Here is a 21,273-nt window from a genome sequence, read left to right as displayed (position 1 = left end):
CGTCAAGGTCGGGCCTGTGCCAACAGGCAGCGCTTCTGGACGCTGTAGCCTTGTAGTATAAAACCCCGGATCTATCCAGTGGTATTAGTTTGGAAAATATATACGGTGAGCATGCTGTGATGATGACACTACTGGAAGTATTTAAGCTTTGATACTACATCACAAACAGCACAAGCTAACTAAGCTTCCATTCAAAAAGTCCTGGCTCAAGAGTTTACTCAATACCCTAAACTGGAAGAGATATTACAACAACATACACAAGTGCATGTGTGATTATTTGGAATTTGCAATTACACTCCGAGTTTGAAATTTCAAATACATAAAACACAAGATGTGCTTATTTTATTGGATAATAGAAATAAACAAGGGGCATAAACATCCCGCAGGCTAGAGGGGAATTGGGTCGACAAACTGCTGCTTGACCCTATCTTTGTTCAGACGGCCGAATGTGTAGCGGTCCTTCTTGTGATGATACGTGAAGACCATGCTCTTGGTCATTCTCACGACTCGTTCTACAAGTGGGAGCATCGCACGACGGTCAAATCGTGTCTGATTGGTAGTTTTCCATGCATCTTCAACCATATTATCCAGCACAGCGAAAGCTACCTCACCCGTAACGTGGTACTGGTTGATATAGCTATCCACAGAGCTGGCCACATCCTTCTTGTTCTTTCCACACTGTGAAGTATGAACACACGCATATAATTAGTTACCCGATCCATTTCGCTAAAGATTCAATTAAAGAACATTTGGATATAATGAAGGGACATGTGTATATATAACTTCTAACCAAGCAGGTATCTGTGTACTACTGCTATATATTTACCTTAAATGAAGTCATGTCATTCACCAAACGTGCCACAACACTGCCAGCCATTACAGCATCGGTGCAACCGATGGCCCACTCGAATGCTTCCTTTGTTGCTTCGTCACCCATACCAACAAGTAAAACAACAGATAGCATCGCAATAGCTGAAGAGATTAGCGAGCACTTGAGGTGATCTTCAAAGCTTGGTATGTAACTGTTATGAAACCATTCAGATTCCTGTTGGTAAGACCTACACAAAGTTTGTATCTGTGTGCATACATTGCAAGGTGGACAGTGTTGTTAGATTAATTAAGAGCTAAATTAATAAGATACCGAAGAATTTACGGTAGAATATAGATATATACCGCTTTCCTACAATAAGCAACACGGTACTTATGATCGGGTTTCAGTTCATGTTCGATCTCTATGAAGGTATTCATCAACCTGACATAGAACTTTCTCAAGTACTCTGGTAATAGAAAAACAGCGCTCTCGTCCCATCTGCATGTAGAGCCAGTTAGTTTAGGCCGGCAAGCAAGTATGATATTAGAGGACAGGATTGCCACAAGGAGATTAGTGCCAACCTTTGTATGGCTTCGGTGAGCTTTTCAGCCTCTTCCAAGGTAGCATGCATATCGAAAGTGTCATCTAACATGGATGTCAGCACAAATACCTTTGCAAGGATTATTCGTGCATGTCCATACTGTTGCTCATAGTGCACAGTGTAGGACCAGAAGTAGCATTCAACTATACGATTCCGAGAGTAGCTTAGTTCCACCTCTTCATAGAGATCGTTTCCCCACCTAAAATCGACGTTAATTTGTTGTTGTTAGAGATTTGCTTCGGTACACCTTTAAAAAAAATATTCTGGTGCAATTGAATAGAAGTAAGATTTACCCCTTTAATTACAAAGGGTATTGTGGTCATGGCAAAAGTACCCAACCCTCTTGTAACCCATGTTACGCACACAAGCCTCGTTTAGGCCCATCTGCTTTACGAATCTAGGGTTCCATTCTTAGTTTTCTCTCACACACACCCACAAATTAAACAAAAGGATACGAGGGTTTTACGCTACATAATTACAAAAAGTTCAAGTATTCGTCAAACCTAGCTTACGAATCGTGCTAGTTTATAGATTTGTTATCGTCGCTGCCATGAAAATCATTGCCGCTACTATAGTCGCCGACGCAACTCAAGAACGGGGTTGCGGTTAGATTGGGCTCCCACGGATAAAGTGTTGCGCGCAATGCACATGGGCCGGGCCCAACTACGTAGTTCTGCAGGACACTCTCGGTACTACCCATGTCCAAGTGAAGTCAATGTTGGATTGTCAAAAAAAAGTGATGTCGACGTCAAGATGGCACTTTAAAAAGTTCTTTGTTGCTTTCTATCACTTTCATGTATTCTTCACTTTTTAATTTTTGCTTCTGTTTTCTCTGTTTTTTAGGCGAAATGCAACAATGTATTTTAGAGATATATGAATGCTTATTTTTATATATGTTCATGTACTTTAAAAAGGTGTCAGTGTATTCTAAAAATATGTCCGTCTATATAAAAAAGTGTTCACACATTTTGTTTAAATGCTCAAGCAATTAAAAAGCGTGTATGCATTAGAAAGATGTTCATATGATTATAAAAAAGGTGTTCACATGTTTCAAGAAATGATCTTGTAATTTTAGAAAGTACTCACACATTTCAAAAGAAGATGTTCCTGTAATTTTAAAAGGTGTGCACATATTTAAAATGGTGCGTGTACTTTAAAGAAGTGTCCATGCCTGTTATTAAACAATGTTCATCTAATTTAAAAGTATTGGCACAAACAAAAAATAGAACATAAAAATAATATAAATCAATAAAAGAAGAAAAAATAAAGAGAAAATGTAAAAGGTAAAAGGAAAGGAAAGGAAAAACACGGAAAAAGACAATAAAAACTGGTGAAAACCTGGTTCCTAGGAAGAAACATAAAGAAAACCGTAACAAAAAGCAATTAAATAGATGGGAAAAATCCCCCGCGGTCGGGTGCCCCCTGTCGGGTGATCCAGGTGTATCCTGGAACAAGAAAGATATAGAGCTTACGCCAGATTGCTCGTCCATTTTTTTATTAGTGCCACATGGACTCCTAGGAAGTACAAAAATAGCCTTTTCAAAGTTTCGTAAAGGGGGTGAACTGAAGAAAACCTCGTATTGTTAACTTATTTTTTTTCTATATCTTGATAGTTTTAGTTGGAGATCCAGCAACTATAAAGCTACATGTAGGACACGTACCGACAAAAATCCTTGAGCTCCCTCTGGTGAACACACTGCAAAAGATTAAAGTTGAGCTTTGCAAGCTCAAGCACAGAAGGGTTGCATGTTTGCTCTTGTCCATACTCTGCAATGTAATATGGCGCATCTATTCTCTTCAGTGTCCTTGGATATGGTATCTCAAGGTTTCGTTTGACTTGCTCTGATAAAGGGTACTCAAGATTGTCCCTCGTGGATTCAAGGTGATGCCTTGCAAATGAAATGGCTTCATCAAGTTCTGATTCACCATGGATTGAAAGATAAGCTGCGTTGTATAAACATAATAGTGCCCTTCGTTCATCAGTTATATCCTTGTTGAAGCTCCCATCTCCGGCCTTGAATTTATTGAATACATCTGTATGATAAATTAGTGGAATGTATTAGATGTTGATTCCTATTAGAGACGACGAAATGACAGTTTAGCTTAAGGATAAAAGCAGAAGTGTTAATTAGTTCATTATACAACCCTGGTATCTTCTAGGTTGTTTGAACTTTTACATTTCAACAAGGTGTCGGACATAAATAATTCTTACTTCTTGGGTAGCAGTGACGGATCTAGAATTGACCGTGGGGGCAACATTACAGAGGGTAGCAGTTTTTTTTTTGTCAAGACACATTACAAATAGTTAATAAAGTATTGTATATACAAATGAATGCACTGGTAAAAAAAGTTGTGCAAATTGTTTGTGGGGGCCATGGTCCCACGACCTCACCCCTACATCTGCCACCGCTGGGTACTATGCACAGGTTAGAGAAATAAAATATTTCATTATCTTATAATACTTCAGCAGAAGTGATGCTTCATAATTTTCCAATGAAGTGTATGAACAACTGTTCTTCATGTTATTGTCACACAATCTGATCAAATACGTCTTCAGGCAGTCTCAGTGAATTGTATCTTATGTCGAATCTTGTATGTGTTTAGATATTTCTCTCTGTTTTGTGTGCGCTAGTGTGTTTAGTTATAGTTCTCATTGTTTTATGCACTACCTATAAAGATGATATTGGCATGTCATTGACCACTAACGGGCATTCGGCCGAATGTTAGCAGTACAATTCACCTTAGGATGAGGCCCATCATTGGTGATTGCATGATAAGCCTTGTGATGCCACAACTGAAGGGCTGACGGACCACTCAATAGTGTGAGGAGCAGCCAGCCTTTAGTCGACACACTACTAACATATGTACCATTTCCATGCCACATGCAGAGATGTAGTGAGGCCAATGAATAATTTGTTCCCACTTCTGTACCAGAAGAATTTGGGGCCAAAGAAGAACATTTCTCAGTGTTCTCTTTTCTACAGCCATACTATATACCCCTTCTGTTTCAAAATACAGTGTGTATATATTTTATCTTGAGTAAATATTTACGATGTTTGACTAAAATATATCTATTATATATATATATATATATATATATATATATATATATATATATATATATATATATATATATATATATCAACGGGACAAAAATCATAATCTCCAATAACCATGATCACATTTTACAGCATCACCGAGATACACTATCACTCTCAATTTTGTGAAATCATGAACATTTTTTAGAACTCGTGAACATATTTGAAATCATGAACATTTGTCAAATTCACTAACATTTTTACAAATTTTTGAACGTTTTCCAAAATAAAAAAATTCAATTCATAAACATTTTAAACTATTTGCAAACATTTTTAACAATTTTGAATAGGCGCATTTCTAGAATGGACGAACATTGCTTTGGAAATTTCTGGAACAATTTTTTAATTTCACGAACATTTTTTATTTAACGATTTTTTTCATTTAACAAACATTTCTTGAAATGCGTGATGATTTTTTGAATTAATAAATTTTTTATGAATGAATAAAATATTTATAAGTCATGAACGTTTTTAAAACTTTTAGGATATTTTTTTCATGAACATTTTTTGAATTGGCGAAATTTTGTTCAATTTCATTAATATTTTTTAAATACTTGAACTTTTTAAAAATCATGATTTATTTCCAAAACATTAGATTTTGAAATTTCAAACATTTTTTGAATAATTTTTTATAAAATTGCGCAATATTTGCAATCCACAAATATTTTATGATTTATTAAACAATTTATTTCAAAATTCTCTTTTTTTTAGTTTTCAGGACTTTTTCAAGTCATTTTTCAAATTTTCGGAACTTTTTGAAGTCCTAAATTATTTAAGTAGCAAAAAAACGGAAAAAAGAAAAAAAGAAAAAAAGAAAATTTAGAAACCAGGCCACCCGGACGTGGTGTGTCTTCTCCCGGCGCGCAGAGCGCGGTATGGGAGGTCCCTACTGCATGAGCCAGCCAAGGCAGATGATTCCCTTGTGCAAAGTATTTTTATCACTTATAGGTGGCATTGATGGGTAGTACTTTACAACTTTGGGGCAATTTCCGTGACGTGCCGCAAAAAGCAATAACCCATTTATTGTTAGAAATAGTACAAATACATGTGTGTTGCACCAGACGAAAGAATGGGCATAACATGCTTCATGTGCCATTGTGTATCCTTTTACATCCATTTTTAATAAGTGTTGATAATATGGTCGAACGTGAGAATTCCCTTATTTTTAATAAAAGCTAGCGTTGCAACGGCTATGAAATAAATTCCAGGGTTTACGTGATATTCGAGATTTTATCTCATGGTGAAATACTGAGCTCTATCTTTCAATCTGTTAGATTCTTCTCCGTCTTATCATGAATTCATATTTTATACTTGACCACTTCAAAGATAAGACGACGTATTAGATAGTAAAGAGTTTACATTGCTTGGTGCTCTTTTATGGATACGCTACCGCCAGCAGTAGGAGCACACCGACTGCGCCAACGCGGCTACTTCCCTTGACACCATCATCAGAGCTCGAACAGGATTAGAATTAGGACATGCAGAATTGCGGGTGAGATGATATGAGGGAGGGGAGTAGCTACATGCATGAAGGTGGTGCACGAAAGGACCGAGGATATGGTCGACGTAGCCATGACCACATGCCTCTCTCTCGCTCTTCCTAGCCGGTGTGTGGGGCGAAATAAGACGCATCCCCTCCTCTAGACCCAGTTCGAGCAGGATGCACCATTGTCGTACTCTCTCAACTCTTCGTCCCTCCCTCCTCTCTATCTCATCAACGGTATCAGGAACAAAGAGACTTGAGGAATATATTGATAATCAGGTAGTCCATAGGTGAGCCCCGAATATCTTTTCCCTTCAGAAATAATATTATTTTCAATATTTTTTTGAACAAATATTTCCAACATTTCATTCACACATCTTTTAAGTACTGTAACTACTAATATTCATAATTAAGATTAAGCTATGGTAGGCTTAAACAACAGCCAAGTAGTAGTAGATTGTATGCTAGTAGAGATCTAGCTCTACGCAAAAAAAATGAGATCGACTTCTAGCAGCTGCTGCAACGCATCGTCTAGAAAAAGCAATAGCGACAAGCATTCAATCCCACCAAGAATCTTATCTTCTCCACGCATCCACCCAGCGTTTTGCCGACCAGCACCACCAGACGGATTCCCCACCAGACCTCCTCCTCCCGCGCCTCCGCCACAGGCCCAGCCTGCCCCCGCGCGCGCAGTCCGGCCGCCAGCTAGGAGCCCATACACAAGCCAGCCGCGCTGCACAACGCTGCCGCCCGTACGCCGCCCCCAGCACCAACCACGCCAGAGCAAGGAGCTCCCCTCGACCCCGGGCGCCTGCCTCCTGTCCGGCGACCAACCGCTGCTCTGCTGACCTTCTCCCTCTCCATTCCTTCCTCTTCTGGATCTCTCCCTCACCTCTCACCTCCCCGTATCTTTTCTGTATAGGGAGCATCACACCCGCGCCATGGACCTCCGACCCCGACGCCTAAGCTCCCGATGCTATTCAGCGCCAGATCCGCGCCGCCCCACCTTCTCGGACCATGTCGGGAGCCGCCGTCAGGAGCACCCGCGGCGTCCAAGCGCAAGTCCCGCTCGATACGAGCGCCGCTCCTCCACTGCAGACTACGACGGCCGCCCCAGCTTTGCTCCAGCGGCCCACGACTCTGTTCTGCATTCCCGAGGCAAGGGCGATTACTGCCGTACGGCTCTTCTAGGCGGGCCCCCGATGTGGGGAAGGACTGATGCACCGGCGACGCGCAGCGACGTGGGGGGTGGGCCGGCGACACACGGCGGCGCGAGGGTGGGCCGGCGGCGGCAGGAGGTGGAGATGGGATTGGGAGGTAGGGACGTGCGGGTGGGTTGGTTATTTATTTTATTTTTTCTCTCTTATTAGTACCGCTTCAGGTTGAGTTATAATAGTACTGCGGGTTGAATACCCAGGGGGTTTTCTGTAAAAACGCCGATGACGTACGACCAGAAACCCTACGTGCTTTTTTATTACTAGCACACATGCTCGTGCTTTGCAACGGGATATACGCATTTCAGTGGTTTAACATGCATCATCGGTAACGCTACACTCTCGAATAAACTCCTTTTGTCCCTATAATATTTGTAAAATAGAGAAAAGAAAACAGTTTCCACATTAGAAGATAGCACTGCCCCTGGCAATCCAAGCGTTCATGGCATTCTCGGACAGCAAGCAGGAAGCAAAATCTGGAGCAAGCAATACATGGAGCAAACAAGAACTTTTTGGAATTCAGACACTTGCATCTTCAAAATGGTGTACTACTCCTGGAGCAAGTAACAAGCAGCAAAGCAATACATGGAACAGAGAATGGCGATGGCAACAGCGTGGACGAGGGAGAAGAGGCTGCCGAGCGTTGCTCTCACTCTCACTGTCCCGCTGCAACAGGGAGCCGTCATGGCCATCGACGCCAACTGCCGCCGCCTGCAGGCCTCGCTCCGATCCAGCCGCCCAAGACCTCTCCGCCCCAGTTCCATCCCATCCTCGCCGGCCACCGCAGCTCGCCGCCTCGCCTGCCGGAGCCCCGCGTCCCAGCCGCCGTCACCCGAGCTTGGCCATGGCGCCGCCAACAGGAGCTCCGCCCGCCTCCGGCCATGTCCTCGGCCGGCTCCTGTAGCCCCGCGCCCGTCCCGGCCTCCTCCACGCCAAGCAGCAGCTCGTCGGAGCACGAGCTCCACCGTGTCCGCCTCCCTCTGTCGTCCCTCTTCTTCTTCTATCTCTTTTACTCCCTCTCTGCCTCTTCTCTGAATTTTCCCCACCTTGACCTTGCAGCTCCCGCCGCCGCCCTGCTCCGTTCATCGCCTTCTCCGCAAGATCCGGCGAGGCCCTGCTTTCCCAGCCTCGTCCCCGCCACCAGGTCGCCGCGCCGCCCCACCGGAGACCAGCAGCGCCGTCGCACTCCGTGTCCTATCCCTGCTCGTGTACGTGCGCAGGAGACGCGCCAGGTCGCCTCGCTTCAGGCCTCCTCCTCGCCCGTGGGCCACCAGCACCGAGCCGGCTTTCTGGTGAGACCCCAGTCCTGCCTCAGCCACTACGCCTGAAGCCGCCCCGCCGCAGCTCGCCTCCTCGCGTGCCTCGCCCCAACTGAGCACACCGGCCGCCTTATCCTCCTCCGCCGCGACGCCTCGGCCCGAGAAGGCGCCTCGCCAAGCAGCGGGAGGAGTTGCGGGCTAGGCTCACCTGCCGCAAGCGCGCCCGCGAGCTCACCCCCGTGCCTGCCAAGGCCACCTTCGGGCCTTCGGCGACTCCACGACTCCCTGTCCGCCGCGCCCTCGAACGCCCGCCACAAGGCCGCGCCCCATTCCTGGCCTCGGGCGGCGTGGAAGCCGGCGGCAAGCGGAGGCGCGTGCCAGGCAGTGGAGGACGGCTCGCGGGCGTCAGCGGCAAGCGGCGTGCCCGGCGGTGGAGTACGGCAATGGATAAGCGGCGGCGGAGAACGCAATGGACGCAGTAGGCTTTTTGCAAAATCCAACCGTTTTCTTCAGTAACACATTAAAATAAGACTGCGGGTCAATTTTTTATAAACCGAGGAACTTTTATGCAAAATCGCTAGCGATGGACGACAGAGACCTAATTTTCTTTATTATTATCTTTACCTACTAATAAACCAGCTAGTGCTTCTGGTCGTACGTCGTCGTCGATTTTGCAGAAAACTCCTTGTGGTTTTCGGTATTAAACCCGCGGTCCTTTTTAAAGTGAGAAAACGTTTCGAGCCCAGATCCGGCCCGCACAGGCCCGAGTGCCGCCGCCGCCCCCGACCCTCCTCCTCCCGTGCGCTTCCTCCCCGGCCTCCCTCGCGCGTCGCCCGCTCCCCAGCCTCCCTCGCGCCGCCCCAACCTCCACCAGCCGCACCTCCCACCACATCCCGCCGGCAGCCAAGAAACGCCGCGCCGCCTGGCACCCCTACCTAGCAGCGCGACCCCGGCCCCTTCCACTACCCGCGCTGTTGCGCCCCTCCCGCGTATGGCCACCAGCGCCGGATCCGGCCACCGGGGACCCCTGCGCCGCCAACCACCGCCTACAGCGCTGGATCCGGTCGTCCCCGGCCATCTACCACCTTCTTCTACGTTGAGCCACAGGAGAGCTCCCCCCTCTCTCTGCAGTTCGGCGCTGGAAGCCGGGCTCATGGACCGCGCCGCCGTGACCAGATGGGCCGTTCCCCTCCTCCCTTCTTCCTCACATTCGAGCATGCGCAGCTCACATGTCGCTCACTTTTCTGTTGAGGAGGTGAGCAGGTGCTCCACCGCCTTCCTACGGCTGTCACCTCCACGACACTCACCCACACGGTGGACCACAGTGAAGACGTCGGCCATCTCACGATGAAAATCCCTGCCGACGCGGACTTGCAATTTGTTCTGCGTGCGTGCAATACTTCAGGTGCAGTGCATCGGCAACGCTGCTTGCGTTCGGGCATCACGGGAGTTGCAGTTCGGTGCCCAGTCCCACAAGGTGCAGTGGCAAAAGTTTGTGGGTTGCAGTTTGATTTGTGCAATTTAAGGTTCAGTTTTCAGTTCAGCTCCCTGTTTCACGGGATATGTGTAGTTCATTACTGCGTGCTAGCAGATTCAGTGTTGTTGTGTGTGTGCAGTGCAGTTCATCGGTGGGGCGGTCTGGCTGGCGGCCATGTGTGGTTCTTGCTCCTACCTCGGATCCAATTCTCCACGACATCCAGATCTGCGAGTGTGGTTTGGGCAGCACATGCAGCTCATGGGGCGTTGTTGGTTCAGCTCGTTGGCATGCGGTTCTGTATCGCGGGCGTGCAGCTCACCAGTGTCAGGCTAGCAGTTCCTTTGGCGTTGGCAACAATTTGTTGTTCGTGTGCCTCTCTAGGCTCCTACCGTAGATCTGGATATGTGGATAGATTTCATTTCTTCAATGGTTCATTGATGCAGGAGTAAGCTTACAAAGCGGCATCCTACTTATGTAGCTTTCCGTCCACTGACTAGCCGGCTATCCATGCAACTGGTAATTACTGTGCAGCAGCCAAAATTAAAAAAAAATCATACATGCGGCCTCTAATCCCTTGCAATTGATTATATATTTTAACAAACACGAGATGATGAAACATTCATCTAATTTTAAGAGAATCAATAAATTATAGAAACTGAAGTGGCACATATATGACGGTTTGATCTGTAGGCCTTTTATGTTTTTTTCCAAAAGCAGAGAAGGCAGAAGAATCTCATCTCCAAAGTGTTTAGTGCAGAGAAGATGAACCATGCAAAAACTAAGGGTGGACCATGGTGGCTTCACTGCTAGCGGAACGACAGAGGGCTTGGCTGCTACCAGGGTGATTCAAAGGGAGTATATAGGTAGAGTTTTTGCAGCCTCTTGCACGAAATAGTAGCTTCTATTACATGACATGATTTTGCCGCTGTAATGATATGTTTCATGCGAGAGGACATAATTTGCATCATACTTTTCTGTCCAGTTAGTTCCAAATCACAATGTTTGTTACAATTTGGTGGAATAAGATGAGTCATATATACACCCGATGTAAGCTTTCACATCAGCCTTTGCTCTTGATTGTCTTTGCAAGTCCATAGATATAATTTTTAGGATTTTTCTTTACTCATAGTAAGTGCTGAATATTTTGTCCTTCAACCCTTTAGGTGTAAATATCTGTGATGTGGCTAGCAAAGTTGGTAACACGCACAGTATAACCATTATGATCTGCACAGGGATATCACCTAGGTGCATAAATCATAATCATTCAGTTTTTATTTGGCAAGCTGGAGCTACCCGGAACTTTCGATTTGGTGCCAAGATGGATGGATTCCACTGGGTGACCCACTGTCAGGTATTGTTGTTCAGTTATCTTGAGGGTAAGGTGGATATGTTCTGTTTGAGATCAAAGCTTGGTATTGCTAGAAAATATATATGTGATGTGCACTGAGATTTCAGATATATAACAGCAGTGATACAACACATTGTTTCCCTTGCTATCGATGACCACTTGAAGTAGCATACCTTATAATAATACTTCTATCTTGGCACGATGAGTGTTGTTCAGTGGCAATATTCGCTATGCCGAAGGTAATAGTGATGCACCTTTGCCAAGAAGGTTCTTTCCTGTTCAATGCAATGACAGAACGCTGAAACATCATGGTGTCCATGCTAAAAGATAATGATTCACCCCTGGCTTCTTATTGTTGTATACTCTTGGGGAATAGCTTTTGGAAACCATGATACATATATATCTGTGATAGATGCTTAATATAAGTGGCCAAATTAATGGGTAGAGCAATCAAAGAACCATAATTTATATCCCTTTAAATAAAGATAAGTATTCACTCATTGTTTATTGGTTATATTTTCAGGTCATGAATCATTTCTTTTGTTGAAGGAAGAGACTCCATTTTCTGTCGAGGACCGAATCGCACTACCAAATAGGCTTACTTGGTAAGAAGAAATTGAGAAAGGGGAGCATCTTACACCTAATAGGAAGCGGTGGTCTAATCCTAATCTCACCCAATAGACGTACATTACTACAAAATTTTCTTGCATACCGCCGCCTATATTTTTTCATTACTAACATAACCTTTTTAGATCACCCGCAAAAAAAACCTTTTTACATCAAGCATGTCTTGCATTACATTTGGCCAACTATACTGCAACTTCAAACCACAATGCTTATGTATGTTGACTGTATTTTTTGGAATTGAATTATGTATTCGAAGCTATTGTTCAGCATAGACACTGTTTAAAAATCATACAAGGGGCACACAAAATGTATATGTACTCTTCTGTTTGAATATATGTCTATAAATGGATTAACTGAGCCAAAGGCAGTGCCTTGTTCATACGAATATATGTGTACCACATCTTTCAGATAATCATATATGTTTGCCGGCAGATTATATATGCATTAAACTACAAACAAATTTATTTGTGCGACTTGATACCGGATATATACAGATTGCATGTTCTCTTAGGGCATCTCTAATGCTAGGCGCCAGTGATGGACACTAGGATTTATTTCCTGATAGATCGCCAGCTACATTAGTTGTTCCCAGTGCCTGATGCCGCATTGATGCCAATAGATGCATCAAGCGCTTTCTTTTTTTCCTGGACAAGCGGGTAAAGAAACCGGGAGCCGGCCCTACGTATTTAGAGCCTGTGATAAGCGCCTAGCATTGGAGGAGAGGGCACTTACTTTTTCTTAAATTTTTGATGTTTTTTTGCTCTAGGCGCCTGCACAAGAGTAACATTGTAGATGCCCTTAAGCTATAGGCTATCAAAGTTGTTTTACCAATCACAAATAAGCAACCAATGAAGAAATAGTACAATGATCTATTGGAAATTACATGTTCCCTATTTAACACATCAACCAGTCAAAGTGGCCATCTTGCATTGACCTTTAATGCGCGATTTTTGGCCAGGCCACTGGACGAGGTAAGCAGGTTGAAGTCAAATTTGAGCATATAGTTAATCGAGCACGATCCACTAAAAAATAAGTTAATCGAGCATGAAACAGTACATTGAGTCCGAGCTTTGTTGACAGCCCTACCGGCTGGAGGTAAACACATAATTTTTCCTTTTTTTTCATAAAATAAAATACTTGTACTAACGTTTATTCCATGCATTTTCATACATTATCAACATTTTTTGCATTATTCAATTAAGTTACTCTTTTAATTCACATTATTAAGTTAGAAACACAAAAAATAATTATTTGTTTTCTTCTGTTGCAACGCAGTCAATGTTTTCTCCAGTTGCAATGCACAGGCCTTTTGCTAGTTAATATTAATAGGTAAAGATAAAGATTAGGTAGAGAGTATATTATTAGGTAGAGATATATTAAAATTATATGACGGGTTAACCAGGAAAAAGAAAGACATGCTAGAAAATCTCACAACAAAGCAAAACATCCTATCGTTGTTTTTTTGGACCGTGGCTATCATTGTTAAATCTTAACTAGGTAATATAATAACATGGATCTTTCCTTGCTATCCAAAGTAAAGACCTCTCCCAGCGTCGCCCATCCGTTACTACACATGTCGACCACACAGCGCCATCAGCACCTACCCCTGCCCTCCATCATAGCAACACAACTCGCCTCTCCTCCGTGCGCCATGACAAACCAACGGTGGCGGTATTACGCGCAATCGGTGACAAGAGGCTTATCTACCCCGCCCGAGCAATGTTGCCGCACCTGTTCGCCTCAGTTAGGTTTACGACCTTGTGCTTAATTAACCAATCACCACCTGAGCAATGCTCTCTCAGATCATTGTCCAGGCCATGTCAAAAGGCCACCCTACACCAGTGACAACATCAAATCATTGCCAACATGCACAAATTCATGGATTTCTACTTCAACCGTTCCTAAATTTAAGTCTTTTTAGAGATTTCAATATGGACTACATACAGGAAAATAAGTGAATACACACTCAAAATTACGTCTATATACATCAGTATGTAGTTCATATTGAAATCACTAAAAAGACGTATATTTAGAAATGAAGGGAGTAGGTATGTTCTAGCCTCATGGTAATTAATAAAGGAGGGAGGGTTTGATAAGAGCTGTTGTACGATAAATGCATTCACTCAAAGACCCTATCCTAGGTAGAGTAACAACAAAGCCCGTGGACTCTCTAGCCTAGAAAGGGTTGATGAGAGTTAAGAATGCCTTTTTTGTTGAAAAAGAATTCCTTTTTTTTACAGGATCTTGCTAGGTGGGCAATGAACTTATTTGGACAGGGAAGTTGTCTTGACTAAAGATAACCTCGGAAAATTTAGGTAGCGAGGTTACACAAAATGGTGTTTCTATCTCAACAGTGAATCAATCAGCATCTATTTCTTAACAACAGAGATGTTTCCCGTGCGTTTGCACGGACCACTTTCCTGGTTATGAAAATATCAACATCTACAAAATCAAATCAATGTCATTAAATCATTTGGTGTTGTAGATATTGAAATTTTTCTATAAAATTGGTCGGAGTTTATAGAGTTCGGGTTGATACAAAATCTATATGCACTATATTTTGGAATCAAGCGAGTATATAACTTACAATCCTCCATCATTTGGTCCTTATCTTGAATTCCAAATCTAATCATCTAAATAGTGTTGAAAATATAAATTGACATGACAGATTGAGAAGAATTTGCATATAAACATAAATTCTAAATGTATATGTATATATAACATATATAGAGATATAGATACCTGGAGATACCCAAACCCCGTGCTCCCGAAGCAAGCGAAAGCAAAGAGCAACCTCATAGAGGCTACAACTATTGAATTCACTCTGGTGGATTTCATTTATCGCTGTGTTGATATGTTCTTCAAAGAGGTGATCAATTCCGAGACGTTCGAGTGTGTCCACAAATGTCATTTTCTCTAAAGGAGTATTGTTGAATGTCTTAAACAAAATCTGTACATCCTCCTTCAATTTGGCTTCTTTCACACGCATGCATTCTTCAGATATCTGCATGCTTAGATGAGTTATGATTAACCAAAAGGGAAAAGGGGATACATCAGATGTAAAGAAATATGAAATGAACAATATTAATACTACCTTATTTTGAGTATATGTTGTTTCCTAAAAATAATTATTAGTTTTATTACCATTTATTTAATAATATATTATCTACTTTATGTTTAAGCATCAAAAAACACATGATGAATTATTTTTTGCACATTTTAGAGGTGGGCCCCATTGCAGCCATACCGTGGCGGAACTATGTGGGCCTCACATCGCTCATAGTGGGCTATTTCGAGTGTAAAATCATTTCAGCACACCGTCTCATAAATATAAGAGGCCAAACATGGAAGACGTTAGAGGATTAGAGAATTTGAGAGGCAGCATAATGGATCAAGAAGGCATGACATGGTGACATTTCATTTCCACCATCAACACCATCACCTAGAATTTATATAGACATTTGAAATTAGTTTGCCTTTTGTACTTGTCAAGGTCAATTAATGGACTCAATACAAGACACGTGCCGATGTACCTTTGCAAAGACAGCTTATGGATAGGTCGAATACACAATCATCTGAGAGAACACTTGTATATTGCTTAGTGAAATTACTAGTACATACTCCCTCCATCCCAGTATATACCACATCTTAGTTTTCACATTTTTACTCATAGCGCAACACATATCAGGATATCGAGGCACGATGAGCCAATGACCCCTCTTAACTCCTCCTTGATATGCTAGTTCAAAGTAATATGTGCTATATTTGGGGACATGGAGAGTACTATACATAATGTTTCAACAAATCTGTTTTGTTTTGTTTTGAAAAGAACATGTTCGATTTTTCTAAGTACATACAAGTATGTAATTTAGACATACCGGCAGCGGGCCTGGCTCGTATTGGATGAAGAAAGCATCCCACACCGATGCTTCGAAGCTGCTGACCCTCTCGGGAGTCGTCGTAACGCCAGATGCCATTTGGAATATCTTTGTGTTCAGCTTTGCAGCAATTTGCAAGAGTGGCCTTTATATACACGTTGGCAGCCCACACGTGGCCGGAAGTATGAACGATCCAGACTACATAGCTAACTACCAACAGCCCATCTTCAACGCAGATCCATAAAACTCCCGCTAGCGTTAGAATCGTGTTGTCCGGACCGCGGAAACCATCCAACACGGTGTATCGATCCGCGAGGCGGTCCAGACGCATTTTCTCTCACAAACTGGAGACAAAAGTGGAGGAGCTTTGCGGGACTTGTCCCAAGCTCGCTTCTGATGGGCCTGGCCCACTAAAAAGTATGAACGCTCCAGACCATGCACAAACCTAATGTCATGCTCAAAGTATGAACGCTCCAGACCATGCACATAAATATCGCCAAAATAATGCTCACATGACAGCATTGACACTGCTCCGGGGCGTGGAATTCCAGCTCCATCAGACTTTTTTATTTTTTTTGAAATAGGACCCGGATCTATTATAAGGGTTCGTAAGAAGTATAAAATGACCCAGACGTAATAAAAATTACATCAAAGAACATGCACCATTGAACGACCGTACCACCAGAACGAGCAGCAGGCACACCAACTTGAGGAGGCCCTTCCCTCTCTGCTGCCCATGGTGGCTACCAGCGGCATGACCTCCATGAGTGCGCCCTGGCGTTGCAGGCACGAAGATCTTTTGCCGGTGGCGAGTTGCCTGTCCCTGGTGGCTTCGACCTCGGAGGACCCAATTGCTTTTTGTTCTTACATATTCAGGATCGTTGTTGCACAATGGAGCTTGAAGTTTGCATCACCTACACGTTCATCTCTCGCCTCGTCTGTCGGCTCTGCCTTTTAACGATGCTCGACTGTAAATAATTGTCGCTCTCCTCGAATCGCTGCAATTTTTTCTGTTTTTAACTAGTTATATTAAAAATATTAGTTGATGTTTAAAAATATTTCTATTTTACCAGATTTACAAAAAATATATTAGTGGGTATATATAAAAAAGCATTGCAAATCTTGATTTTTTTTAAAGGCTCATCATCCACCTTAAAAATGTTCATGATGTGTTTAAAATATGTTCATCAGATATTTAAAAAGTGTTTCTCATGTATCTAAGAAATGTTCATCTTGTTTAAAAGAGTCCATCACATATTTCAATATTGTTCATCGCATTTAAAAGGTATCCATTGCATTCAGAAAAATATTCATCATGTATTTAAAAGTACACAGTAAACATTTATTAAGAAACGATGGAATTTTTTGAAATACTCGATGTCTAGTTTCCCCGTGCTGTGGCAGCCGCATTGTGCAGAAATAGTTAATATTCAGATAGACGATGCTTTTTGCACTAACTAACTAACTAACTAACTAAGAATCAACTACTCTGTGCAGGTGTTGAGCCCCAAATACCCGAAGATGCAGCTGACAACTCGCACTACAAAGGTAAGAAGGAGATTTATGCTCAGCGTTGTGAGTAATTGGACAAGGCTTAGATGCTGATGAAATATTTTAAACACATCATGATGAGCTATCTCAAAATTACAGCAATATTGGCCCAAATTGCTGTTAGTGGCAGGCTAAGCCAAGCATCATCAGCTGAGGCCCACCTCGTAGCCAGGCCTGGTCCATTTGGGCCTCTTGCCTAGTTGGTCCCGTTTCTGGGGATTTTTCTTTGCTCTGAATCTTGCAATTTCTCTGAATTTTGATAAGAATAATGGCCAAGCAACCTTTTTTCATTGTTTTTGAGATAGCTCACCATTCACCGAATGGTAATGGCAAAGCAAAATACTCGATGGCTGAATTCAACACCTACCTACGTACTGCTGGTTGATGGAACCCAATTTGGACAGTTGATGGAACCCAATTTGGACATCAACTGGGAATCACAAGCGCCAAACAAAGTCAAAATATTTGGCTGGCTAATTCACCTCGACAAGCTGAACAAGAAAGCTCTGTGTGTCCTCGTCTTTCTGTTTCCACTCAAGATATATAGCACCTATTCTTCACCATGTTTTCTCATACGAAAAAAATGGAGGGAGTTCTGGTGCTCGTGGAGAAACATGAACCTTTGGTGCGCCGCGTGCATGAAGAAGTCAAATTGGAAATGCAAAGCATACATTAATTGCAGAATCGATTGCGTATGCAATGTGCCCATGGTTTATTTCATCTCTTGCCTCGTACATGCACGTACGAATACATGGCGTACGTGCCTTGTAATTTACTTCAGCCAGCTAGCCACACAGTACTGGGCCGAACAATTGAGAAAAATAAGTCAGGCCGAACAATTGAGAAAAATATAAGTCAGGGCCGTACAGATAAGCAAAGTATAAGTCAGAAAACTGAACCACATTTTGCTAACTATGTGCACATGGCTTGCGAAACGATGTACGCAAAAGATGTGAACAGGAATGACAAGGAAAGGACTCAAGAGCTAGGTTAGGATTGATCTAATCTCGAATGAAACTTAATTCCAACTTGCCAAATCTTCTTATCGCAAAATCTGCCAACTGCCACCTGCTTTTTAGCCCAATTAAGTGTAGTTATGTTGACACTATTAGTACCAATAGACTGGGATATCATCAAGGGAACTTGTATATATATGAACCCATAGCCACGTCCATTATAAAGGTAGCTATCACACACTACTGCCAACAATGTTAATTATGTTCATTTCCTTGCTACTTGTGCTACTTGTTCCCCTATACTTGTATCTCAAGGCTAGCAGTAGATCTAAGAACACATCAGTGCTTCCCACAAACTGGCCAATATTGCATATGTTCCCTTCCTTCATGGTCAATGTCCACAACTTGCATGACTATCTCACCTTGGTCCTCGCCGGATTAGGCCACAACTTCAGGGCGCACGGCCCACCCGGGACCGGGATGCGGTTCTTCGTCACGTGCGACCCTGCTAATGTCCGGCACATCTTCACGACCAACTACACCAACTTCCCCAAGGGTGCTGAGTTCGCCACTATTTTCAACATCATGGGTGGCAGCCTCTTCACCGTCGATGGTGAAGACGCTGCCGCCCAGCGTGGGAAATTGAAGAGCGTGCTCAGCAACCCGCGGATGATTGCTAGTACGGAGGCATGTTGCCGCAACAAGGTGGAGAACATCCTTCTCCCATTGCTCGCCTACATGGCGAGCACCGGCACTCCTTTTGACGTGCAAGAACTGATGTCGAGGTTTATGTTTGACCTGGCTACTATGTCTCTCTTTGGTGTGGATCCTGGCCTCCTATCATTAGACAAACCACCCATGGACGTTGTGGTTGCTCTGAACACAGTCATGGAGGTGGGATTTTTCCGGCACACCATGCCATCTTCTTGCTGGAAATTAATGAGGTGGCTAAACATCGGTCCCGAAAGAAAGCTCTGCACAGCGCACAAAGTGCTACGAAGGTTCCTCGTGGAGATGATGGAGAGGAGGAAGATGGAGATGATGGAGAGGAGGAAGATGGAGATGATGGAGAGGAAGATCAACACATGTCATTTTGGTAGTGACGACGAACAAGATGGTGTGGATATTATGTCTTCCTACCCAAACTACGTTGACGATGACTTGTCCTATGCCAAGAACATTGGCTACATGCTCGCTGCAAGGGACACAATTGGAACAACCCTGACATGGATTTTTTACAACCTTGCCCAGAACCCAAACATTGTGTCAATCATCCGGAGTGAACTCTGGCCCATTGCATCATGCAAAGTAGCATCCGGTGTGGATGCCATGATGATCTTCGAGCCGAACGAAATCAAATCTCTAGTCTATCTGAGAGCCGTCTTGTACGAGACTCTTAGGTTGTACCCACCGGCACCTTTCGAGCGCAAGACGGTGGCCGCCGATGATATTATGCCGAGTGGCCATGCGGTGCGCACCGGTGACACCATCCTTATTTCTCTCTACTCCCTGGGAAGAATGAAGGGCGTGTGGGGTAATGCCTGTCTCAACTATAACCCAGATAGGTGGCTCTCGGAAGATGGAAACAATCTGAGGTACGTACCATCTCACAAGTTCTTAGCCTTCAACTCGGGCCCTAGGATATGCCTTGGGAAGGAAATTGCGGTTATGCAGATGAAGACCGTCATCGCCTCAGTGTTGTGGAACTTTGATGTGGAGGTGATGGAAGGGCAAAGCATCCAGCCCAAGCCATCTTGTATACTGGAGATGAAAAATGGGCTCATAGTTAAGCTAAAGAAGCGAGAGGTGTAACATTAGATTCTGGTCTTATGTAAACGTGCTTACGGACTACCCGAACAATTTTATGTTTCCCACAGCCACATTATTATCAAATAATAAAGGGCTCTATGAATAAAAATGTATCTTTCTTTTACGAAAGAGAACCAGTGTGTTGACAATTATTACTCCGTTGGATGAAACATGGTCCAAAGGCATCGAGACATGATGTTTTCCTCCATTGTATGAGTCTACGTATGTGTTAGTACATTTCTATGGAATATAAACATAGACTGTATAGTTGCTTTATTCTGTTAGTAAAATACGTGCAGCAAAAGATGTGCCGCAGTTTAGGACCACTCCGATAGCATCCAATTAGCTGGTCTCCTCGTGAGCGTGTTTATAATTAGCAAGCATAGCCCCTACTAGACCACAACCCCTAGTAGCACAACCCTTACTAGCCCAGTTATAGTCGCATCAGGGCCACACGGTTGCAGTGGGGTTGCAAGTCTAGTGGTGGACATGCAACTGGCTAACAATCTTCCTAGGTGCGCATGTGTCTAAGGTGAGACATGTCTAGTTGCATGTGGGTTGTGACGCGTGCATATGCGCGTTGGGGTCGGACATGCAACTAACTAGCGCAAAAAAACATTTTTGTTGTTATAGCTTAGGGTGTTTGTTTTCGCGCAAAGGAAACAAAAACAAAAGTAAAAAAACAAACTTCAAAAAATTAAAAAGAAAAATGTGGCCTAAATCCTATTCAAAAGCAGCGTGTGTGGGACTAAAAAGTCATTTATGATTCATTAACACAATGTAGTGGGACTAAAAAGAGAAATGGCAGATCTACAGAACCAAAACAAAAAAGGGGTCAAAACCCCAAAGGCACACATGGCCCACCTACAACCTTTTGGGCTCGCTACTTCGTTTAGCAACAAACGAGAACAACAACAACATGCGGATGCCAGGGCTATATCTTGCCCCTTGCAAGAGGACCATCGGTCTCCCAAATGGACTAGTCCAACACGGGGAGCGGTTTTAGGAAGCTGCTATGGCCCGTTCGGGATGGTTTTAGAAGCTTCACTTTTTTTTTCTGTGTGTATCTCTCATTTTTTCTTTCGGCTTTTCCTTTTTCAGTGTTTCTTTACTGTTTTTCTTCTGTTTTTTTGTTCGTGTGTATCTCACTTTTTTCTGTGT

General features: G+C 43.4%; 3 protein-coding genes across 3 annotated transcripts; 2 read left to right on the top strand and 1 right to left on the bottom strand.

Annotated features, from left to right (window-relative positions):
- Positions 1-209: 209 nt before the first annotated feature.
- On the bottom strand, positions 210-7,144 carry LOC119366658 (tau-cadinol synthase-like). Its single transcript, XM_037632432.1, has 6 exons — positions 7,000-7,144; positions 3,074-3,446; positions 1,393-1,611; positions 1,174-1,309; positions 827-1,075; positions 210-678 (listed from the first exon to the last, which is right to left on the bottom strand). The coding sequence occupies exons 1-6, from the start codon at positions 7,142-7,144 to the stop codon at positions 388-390; spliced, it is 1,413 nt and encodes a 470-aa protein (XP_037488329.1). The 3' UTR covers positions 210-387.
- LOC119361622 (vegetative cell wall protein gp1-like) lies at positions 6,374-8,998 on the top strand. Its single transcript, XM_037626746.1, has 2 exons — positions 6,374-8,175; positions 8,267-8,998. The coding sequence occupies exons 1-2, from the start codon at positions 7,793-7,795 to the stop codon at positions 8,580-8,582; spliced, it is 699 nt and encodes a 232-aa protein (XP_037482643.1). The 5' UTR covers positions 6,374-7,792; the 3' UTR covers positions 8,583-8,998.
- Positions 8,999-18,555: 9,557 nt separating this feature from the next.
- On the top strand, positions 18,556-20,115 carry LOC119366711 (noroxomaritidine synthase 2-like). Its single transcript, XM_037632454.1, has one exon. It carries the CDS (start codon positions 18,556-18,558, stop codon positions 20,113-20,115), a length of 1,560 nt encoding a protein of 519 aa, XP_037488351.1.
- The last annotated feature ends 1,158 nt before the right edge of the window (positions 20,116-21,273 follow it).

The sequence above is a fragment of the Triticum dicoccoides genome, chromosome 2B, assembly GCF_002162155.2.
Source record: "Triticum dicoccoides isolate Atlit2015 ecotype Zavitan chromosome 2B, WEW_v2.0, whole genome shotgun sequence".
NCBI classification, from domain to species: Eukaryota; Viridiplantae; Streptophyta; class Magnoliopsida; order Poales; family Poaceae; genus Triticum; species Triticum dicoccoides.
This window is presented reverse-complemented; position numbering and strand designations above follow the sequence as displayed.

Coding starts and splice junctions, on each gene's coding strand:
- LOC119366658 (XM_037632432.1), bottom strand. CDS start 7,144: ATGCAGAACAGAGTCGTGGGCCGCTGGAGCAAAGCTGGGGCGGCCGTC. Junction 1,310..1,392: donor CTCACCGAAGCCATACAAAG/GTTGGCACTAAT, acceptor CTCTACATGCAG/ATGGGACGAGAGCGCTGTTT. Junction 1,076..1,173: donor TTGCTTATTGTAGGAAAGCG/GTATATATCTAT, acceptor GTATGCACACAG/ATACAAACTTTGTGTAGGTC.
- LOC119361622 (XM_037626746.1), top strand. CDS start 7,793: ATGGAACAGAGAATGGCGATGGCAACAGCGTGGACGAGGGAGAAGAGG. Junction 8,176..8,266: donor CGGAGCACGAGCTCCACCGT/GTCCGCCTCCCT, acceptor TTGACCTTGCAG/CTCCCGCCGCCGCCCTGCTC.
- LOC119366711 (XM_037632454.1), top strand. CDS start 18,556: ATGTTAATTATGTTCATTTCCTTGCTACTTGTGCTACTTGTTCCCCTA.